This window comes from Salminus brasiliensis, chromosome 1 (assembly GCF_030463535.1).
Source record: "Salminus brasiliensis chromosome 1, fSalBra1.hap2, whole genome shotgun sequence".
Taxonomy (NCBI): domain Eukaryota; kingdom Metazoa; phylum Chordata; class Actinopteri; order Characiformes; family Bryconidae; genus Salminus; species Salminus brasiliensis.
Genome location: NC_132878.1, coordinates 88,570,072 through 88,580,255, shown reverse-complemented (window position 1 = coordinate 88,580,255; position 10,184 = coordinate 88,570,072). Strand labels below are relative to the sequence as shown.

Genomic DNA, 10,184 nt, shown 5'->3' with positions numbered 1-10,184 from the left:
TTAAAATGATGGTAAAATATAAATATTGTTAAAAAAAAGTGTTAATTTTGAGAATACTTATTGTAAAACTTTACAAATTACAGTGTTATTGTGCTTTTTTAGGCTGACATATGCAAATGACCTGTGCAGCCCAGGCTGAAATGTGTACTGAAAGCTTCTGGCTTGAGAAAAATAAGACTGAGCTATTTCTTTCATACTCTGTATGCCCAACTGTTTGTTTCTATTGCACACATTGCTGCCACAGATGTGAAACTGTACACACACAGCTTATCTATTCCCTGAAGGGAAGTATTGCCAATACAATAGGACTATTGGCATCATGCCTAATGGCAGGCGTGGGCCAGAGAGATATAAAGTCCCTTAGAATTGAGCTGTGAAGCAGTGGTACTGCGTTCTCTGGAATGATGGTTGGTGCTCCATGCAATACTTTTGGGATGCAATCAAATTCTTACAGCAGTGCTCCGAAATCTATTAGAAAGCCTTCCTTCCTGGTCAGTAGAGACAATTACTCCAACAAAAGCGAGATAAACCCTTTTTTAATACTCTTGAATGAATCAGCAGGTGTCCCAATACTTTTTTTTCCATATAGTGTATCACTGCATCCCTTTGAAGCTGTAATGATACATTTGCATAACTCTATAACCCTATAAACGTGTTTAAGGTTATAACAACCCCCACAAACTCAAAGTTAAAGACCCTCCTCTCACCCTGGCACTCTGTCTGTTGGCCTTCCTCTCCTCGTCGGGGAGTGGGGGCATGGGGTATGGGTATCTTCGGCTGGAGGCGATGGATCCCGTAGAGGAGGTCGGGGACTTAGCCGGCGACAGCGTCCTGTTGAGGAAAGAATTGAGAGAAAAAAGCCAGCATAAGAGCCCTGTCCTCTACTTTTCTCTTCTCTCAGGAGACATGTGAGCACTTCATGGGTCAGGAGCTGTCACCTCTGACCCCTCGCAGAGGTCAGAGGGAGTACTTCCAGCACGAGTCGTCATCCAAAAACGAATGACATCAACAGTCCAAGCTTCGACGCTCAAAGGCGACTGTTTCGACTACACTTGTAGCTCTATGGAGATGTTCAAATTCTCCAGACCATGTTTACCCCTTACTGGGGGGGGGGTTCAGACAACAGGGCGGACATGATGAAGTGAATCAGGACAGACGCTAGATGGCGCTAGTTTACACTACACATGTGGAGTATGGGTGCTGCTCAATGATGACGTCACGATGACAACACGGAAACAAACACACAGAGCTGTAAGCATGCAGAAAGAGCAGAAACGTGTGTGTAAGAAAGAACAAAGGCCAGAAACAGAAAAGGCAAGCAGAACCGGATACAGTTTACAGACGATACACTGTTATCATGTCTGTCTGATTTTATTATGGCTGGTAGGATGTGTTCATGAACACCAAACACCTAGCTGGGGGATGTTAAGTGTGGTATGAGTGTCACATTACTGCTGCTTCTATGCAATTACGTATTACATGGATGTTGGGTGTGGGTTCCCAGACTGGTTGTGAGTCACAGGACTATGGGAAATGGACTTTATCTTTGGTCAAAGGAGAAAAAAAATTCTGGCGTTAACAAACAATCTGACATATAACACCAATGAGCCAAAACATTATGACCACTCACAAATGACATACAAATGACATTCTATTTCAATTTTATTTATATTATCCTTGTAAGAATGACACTTGTCAAGGTCTGGGATAGATCTCGGATGATAACTCAACACTTGGTTCTTGTAGTCAACCTGCTGAATGTGGGAGAAATGGGCAGGCATGGAGATCTGAGCGACTCTGAGAAGGTCCAAATAATTATGACCAGACGACTGGACCATGGCATCTCCGAAACAGTAAGGCTTGTTAGGCTGCTGGTCATCAGTGGTGAGAACCTACCGACCAAGATCTGAAGAGGTGACAGCGTGTAGGGCACCCAAGGCTAATCAATGTGCAAAGACAAAGAAAGGTATCCTATCTGGACCAAACAGAGAGGAAAACTGCAAATGAGGCCTCATAATAGCAGACCAGTCAGAGTGCCCATGCTAACCCCTGTCCACTGTGCAACGTGCCTACAGAGGGCACCTTCTGAGGTTTTCTAGAGGTAGCTGTTTTGGTGTCACATGAAGAAACAGCAGCATATTAAGGCGGTGGTCATAATATTTTGGTTCACAATTCCCCAATCTGCAAAACAACCATCATTAAATTGACTTCTGACTCTTTCTGCTCTCCATTCCATGCCTAGGTAACCCACCCGCAGTCAAAAAAAAAAAAATAAAAAAAAAAAACAGCAGTCAAATAACTTAAAAAATATCCTAAAAAACAGGGTTTATCTGTTGCTCTGTTTGGATTCATCTTCTTAAAGGTGAAGCTGTGGTCCTCACAGTGATCTCCAGTCAGAATCTGTTGTACATTCAGCAGCCACATCATTAGAAACCCCTCCCTTGTAGCGCCACCTTGCTGATGTAAAGTTAGAGATTGTGTAAACTGTCCTCTAGCTCTGTGGATCCCAACCCTGATTCTGAAGTACCCACCTGTTCTGGATGGTTTGGTGTTTTCCCTGCTCCCAGCACACTTGATCCGACTAATTCACTCATGAACAAGCCCCACCTGAGCGGAAGTGGGTGTCTTAGACAACCAGCAACACACAAACATATGCAGGACAGGGGATACTCCAGGACCAGGATGGGAAACCTACGTTTCTGACCACAGAACTGCTCTTGGCTGGATATTTTTTGGGCAGACTCATTTTCAGCCTAGCAGTGACACTGACAAGTGTAGTACCACACAATGTCAGAGCCACTGTTGTGCAAGAAATGGTTCACCACCCAAATAATATTTGGTCAGTGGTGGGATTGTAATAATAATAATAATAATAATAATAATAATGTATTCACAGGGTCCTATTAAATATACAACAATGTGCACCTATATAGTGTGTCTATAAAGTAGGTCTTATAAAGTGACCAGTGAAGGAAGGCACTAGGCAGGTGTTTCTAATAAAGTGGCAAGTGAGTGAAGGCCCAAGGCAGGTGTTTCTAATAAAGTGGCCAGGGAGTGGAAGCACAAAATAGGTGTTTCTAATAAAGTGGCCAGTGAAGGAAGGCATGAGGTAGGTGTTTCTAATAAAGTGGCCAGGGAGTGAAGGCACAAGGTAGGTGTTTCTAATGAAGTGGCCAGGGAGTGAAGGCACAAGGTAGGTGTTTCTAATAAAGTGGCCAGGAGTAAAGGCACAAGGTAGGTGTTTCTAATGAAGTGGCCAGTGAGTGGAAGCACAAAAAAATGGCTTTTCTAATAAAGTGGCCAGTGAAGGAAGGCACTAGACAGGTGTTTCTAATAAAGTAGCAAGTGAGTGAAGGCTCAAGGCAGGTGTTTCTAATAAGGTGGATACTGAGTGCAGATAAGGTCATAAGGCATCTTAAGGTCTGCCTCGATGTAGGTTTCTACCAATGTTGATGTTTTTCTATGAATACTGCAGGACATTATCTGAGAGGTGCTCTTAAAGGACACCCTTCAGTCATCATCACAGGTTCAGAACTAAAAAAAGAAAATCTGGCCAGTGTAAACAAATCTAAAATAAACAGGTAGGCAGAGAAACAGAAAAATGAACAGGGGGAGGAAGACAAAGCAGTCTGCGGTAATACCTAATATAGGGTCCCTCAGTGTTTTTATTGACATCTTCGACCCATTTAGTTACATAATACTCTGTTTTGAAGCAAGGGGTTAAATACCTGCAGGAGGAGGTGGGGAGGAGCGATGGTGAACACAGAAGGAAAGAGAGGAGGTGAGAAAGAGTGGAGGAGGAGGAACAGGTGAAGAGAAAGAAAGAGAGAAAGAAGGAGTTGGTAAACCATAGTACAGCACAGCACCCACATTCCCAACAGCCCACCAAGATGCAAGTGAGAGGAGGTCAGAGTGATGGACATTTTGGAGGTCATCTGTATCTCATAAAGGTGTACATGTAAGTGTGGGAAAATGTTACGCCTCTAAAAGCTACATCACAAAACATGAAATTAATACATAAATACACTATTTAATGCCTGACACACGATCAGGTTTACGATACGTTTTTAGCGTGAAGCCATTTACTTGGGGCATACATGTGAGACAAGACTACTGAGGCAAAATAGTTCCCAATAAAACCTTTTTTATCCATATTTATCACTATTTTACCATCTTCAACATTACATATACCAACTCAGAATACTCAGTTAGGTTCACTGGTGGTTCTGGATAGTAAATAAAAATGTATTTATTAGCACCGTCGTCATGACGACACCTGGTTCATATCACCACCACTGTAAAGAAGTCTTTGCTTATATCTCAACCATTGAAACATGCGGGACATTCGATAATTTCCTATAAATTCTTGCCGGGAAGCAAAAAAGATCAATCTGCTATGCTAACCGATAGTCTCGTCATACGGTGCTTTATGCCTTCTGTACTTTATCGCATTAAAAGACTTAAATCAAATGATAGATGATAAGATTCGATTCTACAGGCCCCAAATGCCAAGCCCTTACAAATACGACGTGTGATTGGTAAACTGTTTGAATTGAAAGGGTCAATTGCATTTTGGTTTTGGTGACATTTTCTTTAGAGCAGAATTTCCCTTCTTGTTTTGTAACATGCATTTAACAGGACACAGAAAAAGAAAGGAAGACAGCGCACTGTGACCGAGCAGACTCCGGGTTGCATTCCTTTAGATGCTGAAACACGTGCCACATGTCACTTTCTTTAACGTGCTTCTTGCTCCAAAGATTAAAGCCAGTAAAATAAAAAACATTAAGTGAATCACGTTCGTTCAGGTGTGTTTGAGTATGCATTTCACCACATGCAAATAACTTTCCAGGAAACTTCTTGGAAGCATCTTTGGGATTTGCAACATCGTCTCAGAGTGCATGCTCTAACTGAAGTATCTATGGCAAGAGCAGTAGGCATTACCGCTGTAAGACTATAGAAGATGTGGATTGACCTTGCTGTGACACTGCAGTAACTTGTGAAACTTACTCTGTAGAGTTGGAGCGGGGCCGGAACTTCTTCCCTTTCAGCTTTCTGCGGTTGCCGCTAATATTTCCTACAAGGAAAACAAGAAAATAAGGTTTTTGTCTGAAAGTGACAACAAGAACAACACAATGTTTGACGAAAAAAGCGAGAAAAAAGGCACTGCACTCCAACGGCAAAAACTGTGAAGCATGGTGTAGGGTGTATAATGGTTTGGGGGTGGCTTTGCTGCCTCAGGGCTTAAACACCTTGCGATCACTAAGTGAACAATGAATTCAAAGGTGTATCAGAACATTTTATAGGAGACTGTAAGGGCTGCATTTATTGACCTCAAGCCGAAGAGATGTTGGGTCGTGCAACAAGACAATGACCCAAATCACACAAGTAAATCAATTCAAAAATTGTTGAGGAAGATTCTATTTAGATGTTCAGGCACGGCCTAAAGTGGGCTGTGCATGCAAGGCACCCCAGAAATACTGGGAATTAACTAAACACATTTGCAGTGAGGAATGACCCAGGATTCTTCCTCACCATTGCACAAATCTCATTAGGTGGAGGGGATTACTTAGCTGTAGATTATTCATTTCAAGGAGAAGACTGACTGCATGGTGTTATTAGTTTAGTTCGATTTTTTTTTTTGTCCATAATTGTGACTTAGATAACGAGCAGACCACATTTTATTAGTAATAAATGCTGAAATTTAGGTCCACTGTGTCCAAAAGTTTGTAGACACCTGCTCCTCCAGAGTTGCCTTTGAAATCAAGGGTGATAATAGGAAGTCTGCTTTCTCTTTACTGCAATAACAGCTTATGCACTTCTGCAAAGGCCTTATACCAGATTTTGGAACATTGCTGTGAGGATTTGATGGCATTCAGCCATGAGAGTATTGGTGAAGTCAGATACTTATAATGGAGGATACATTATAGATCGAAAATGCCACTCAAACTGGCTAGAGCTCCAGCACTCCAGCACTAAAGCTGTGGGGCTTCATATCCCTCGATCTACCGGTCGGCATTGGGTATGGTGACTTTAGACCCATGCGTGGCTGCTCCAGAACATCATGTTATATCAACAGTGCTTTTCTATGGTGAATAAACATGCTGTGCTTGTGCAGTTAATACTTCCAGATGGTTCACTTACTCTTTCCTGCAACTGTATACCTGTAGTAGAGTCACATGATGCCTTTTGTCCTGCAACTGATCTTCTGAATAAGAGGATACTTGGTATGTGTGTTACCTTGCCATGAGTTGCTCCGGGGTCGTCCGTTTTCACAGATATCGGAAATGTTCTTGGCATCTGGGATTCTCTCACTCCAGGAATGGGACAAACCATTGGACCTTTAGACCACAGTCACAAACCCAGAGACACAATTAGAATGTATTACTGGAGCACTAGCAACAAGAGGTACCTCAGACCAGCCTAAAGTTGGCTAAAGTAACAGCAGCAGATCATTAGACGTGAAAGGCATGAACGGCGTGAATGACAGTCACATCACACTGGAAGGCAGGATTATTAAAGGAATACTTCAGTGAAATCAGATTTACACAGACAATCAGGCAAGATATGTTTTTGACGGTGTCTGAAGTTCTTCTTTAGTTCTGCACTTGAGCTGCAAAGCTAACATGCACTACATATGGACAAAAGTATTTGGACACCACTGTTTCTTCTGAAATCAAGGGTATTGAAAATAGTTAGCCTGGTTTTGTTAGAGTAACTGTCTCTACTGTACTGGGAAAGCTTTCTAATAGATTTGATTGGATTTAGCGGCAACAGCATTAGTGGGGTCAGGATGTTGGATGATCACCACCACACCTCATCCCCAACTCATCCCAAAAGTATAGGAGGGAGCACCATTATTCCAGAGAATTTAGTTCCACTGCTCCACAGCTCAATGTTGGGGAGCCGTTATATCCCTCTAGCCCATGTCTGACATTAAGCATGGCGCCAACAGGTTCATGTTCATCTGCTCCAGAGAGTCCTAATCTACTGGCAATACTCCTCAACAGGGACTAGACAAGCTGTGTGTCTGCATTTGCTCATGTGTGTCAGCAAGGGGTGCAACTTAAAATAGCTGAATGCATTCATTAGGAGGGGTGTCCACAAACATTTGGACGTATAGTATATCTTGAAGTCTGAACTTTGCCTGTACTTGAACTTTTGTCTGACAAAGGTCTCGTAGCTAAAAACAGTAGTAAACGTCTAATTCTGTCTATCCGCCTGTCCATTTCTTCTCCTCCTCAGACACCAAGACAACTATATCTAGGCTGATCAGCTAGATTTTGGAAAGGGAAAATTGTTGAACTATTCCTTTAATGATTTCCTAAATCCCAAGAAGTGACACAACCACTTTGGAACGACGAGTGACATGAATGGCATGAATGGTGTTAATGACGTGAAAGGCATGAACGGCGTGAATGACAGTCACATCACACTGGAAAGCAGGATGGAAAGAATAGATAGTAGATAAAGATATAAGTGTACACTTATGAGCTCATTACCACATGACAAGGAAAAACAGCATGGCTCAAAGTCTCATCCAGGTCATCCAGAGATAAAACCATGATCACTTACTTACTGCTGCCATACTGTATCAGTCGATACCATAACCTGCTGTTTTTACCCTCACAGCAACAGAGAAAGGACAGAGTTATCAGCAGCAGGAGACAGAGAGTCAGAACAGCAGTGAAAAACCCTCTTCCCTAAAACTTTTTAAAGAATATTCTCAGTTCTTTAAACGGGACAGAGTCTTTTGGCATTTTACCATTCATAACATCGCGTAGGACTTATACTGTAATATGCTCCAATAATAATAAAATTAATAATAAAATTCCAATAAATACCCTAAACATTTAATGAATTGTGCACTTAACTTACAAAGTTTATGTAAAGCCTAATAATGTAATAATTTGTCTAATAATGTAATTCAGGATATTAACCATTCAAGTAATATCACTTGTACCATAATGTACACCTTATTACACTACTGGCTTGTATACATTATTGGGCTTTATTACATTTTTAATGAGGTTAGTGTTGCATTATTGGTTTTAAGTGACACACACCTTTGCATGGACAAATTCATTTCACACTGATCAGCCATAACATTGTTACCACCTGCCTCATACTGAGTAGATCCTCCTTTTGCCACCACAACAAATTCAAACATGGTCGATGTATATAATTGAGTCAGTGTAGAACTGGGCTGTATCACTGTTCTCTATGGATCCTCTGGACCCCAAACTCCACACATCTGCTCTGTGAAACATGGTGGTGTTGTGTGTCTTGCTCTTTATCTAACTTCATCCCAGCAGAGGGCGCTACACTAAAGAAGGCCAGTATGGTGTTGTTTGGATGTTCGGGGTCTAATTGAATGCTATTTGTTCGTAATAGAAAGTGAACCATGTGTCTCTGTATCTAGCCCACTTAGCTTTTAGGTTGCATTTTTCCTGAGATTTGTATTATTCTTTCTTTGTGTTTTTCTTTCTGTTTAAAATAAAAGCTGGTCTTAATTGTGTTCATTAGTTTTACAGTCTAAATATTAGCTCTGTTTTACTTTATTGTATAGTATGTCTTAATATTTAAACCATGATTCTTAATGATAATAATTACTAGGTAAGCAATTCCCTCAGGCTTACCATTATTATTCAACATATTCATTGTTTATACACAGACACATAAGATGGTCACTTTCTAAATGAAAATTATTACAACATTAAACAGGTGTTGGTCAGCAAGGCGGTAGCATTGTAATTGTGCTAATTGGCTAGTGAGCTGATCTACTTGTGCCACACGTAAGGGGCCGCGCCGCCAACCGCTCCCCACGCTGCTGTCCATGGTGCTAAATACCGGAGTCACCCACTCAGCAACGTTGTTGAGAAAAGTTCCCAAAACCACGTAGAGTGTAGAGGTGGCAATCTTAAAGCAGACACAGCTGGAGGAACCTACTTAGGCCACCTGACTGCACTCACTAGCTGCTCCTCCGCGGCGAGAGCACAGACAGGTGAGTGTTTTTACTCCATGTAGAGACTAACCTTTGTGGGGGTTTTTCTCGCTGCCACATCTGACCCTGTGTAGCTGTTTGATTGTAGATGATTTTATATGCATTTTTATATAATGTCTACCCCTAACAGTTCTGGTGGTTGTAACATGATGGGTTGATAACTACCTTATGCTTTAACGCCCCACGTTGGATCAGGAAAAGCACTAAAATGTGCAGCATCTTGGGTCTCCAGGCATGGAAGCATGCTTTTGGAGACCACAGCTACATGGTTTACGGTAAAGACAGAGACTTACTGCTGTGCTTTTTTAAACAGAGGGTTGCTGCTCTTGACTGAGAATGAGAAGGATGAGGATGGGCACAGGTGCACACCTGAAGCTGAACAGTAAGATGTTTTGGCTGATGGAGGGGATGGAGGTGTAGATCTGCAGATGGGACAGGTATGCAGACCTCTTCTTGGAGCTGCTGCCCGAGTTGGAGCTCACGCCCTGTGGCACGTCACTGTAGAACGAGTCGGCATCACCTGGTTTCTTCACATAGTCGCCTGGGGGCATTTGCCTGGAGAATAGGAGCAGCAAAGTAAGGAGTTGGGAAACCAGCCCTGCACGTTATAGTGTTTTCTTGCTCTTGGCTCAGGAAGGGCCAGGCATGCAAGAGCAAGAAAACACCAAACTATTCAGAGGAGAGGTGCTTCACAGAACATACAGTTGTGGTCAGAAGTTCAACAAGTTCACATACATTCCTTATGGGCATGAATGTCATGGTAATACTGGGCTAAATTAGAAGCCCACTATAAATAAGAAGACCTTGGAATCTGCAGTTGTTTATAAAAAGGCTCCAGCAGACATTCTTGTGTACAATTACCTCTCACATCTACTTGTGTGTCCAGTTGTGCTGTCAAACAAACTCTTTCTATGTGGGCACAGAGAAGTTCCCAGCTGTAGTCCATTATGATCACTAACAGGAAAATAAGTGTTCCTGGCCATGGGAAGCTTTTAGAACCTGCTGCACCACTAAATGAATAATCTATATGTATATCTTTCACCCTGTATAGATCATTTTGATTCTGTGTTGATTACAGAAAAATTCTATTAAAGATCAATGTCGTAACTCATTCTGTCCCAGAAAAATGAACAGTTCAGAGAAATCATTGAAAGCCCAATCTTGCTGCCACATTCATGTCCAT

The 10,184-nt window shown here is 42.0% G+C and overlaps 1 protein-coding gene across 3 annotated transcripts in view; it reads right to left on the bottom strand.

Annotated features, from left to right (window-relative positions):
- The window catches only part of adam22 (ADAM metallopeptidase domain 22), a 133,146-nt gene that overhangs the window by 7,593 nt on the left and 115,369 nt on the right, over positions 1–10,184 (bottom strand). Inside the window, exons 27-30 of one of the 3 annotated variants that reach the window (XM_072692275.1) lie at positions 9,371–9,556; positions 6,238–6,338; positions 5,008–5,074; positions 708–831 (exon numbers count right to left, since the gene is read on the bottom strand). In XM_072692275.1, coding sequence (XP_072548376.1) covers positions 708–831; positions 5,008–5,074; positions 6,238–6,338; positions 9,371–9,556 — 478 coding nt within the window. Of the gene's footprint in view, positions 1–707; positions 832–5,003; positions 5,075–6,237; positions 6,339–9,370; positions 9,557–10,184 lie in introns of those variants that run through there. The other 2 variants (XM_072692276.1, XM_072692277.1) reach the window with 2 other exon arrangements.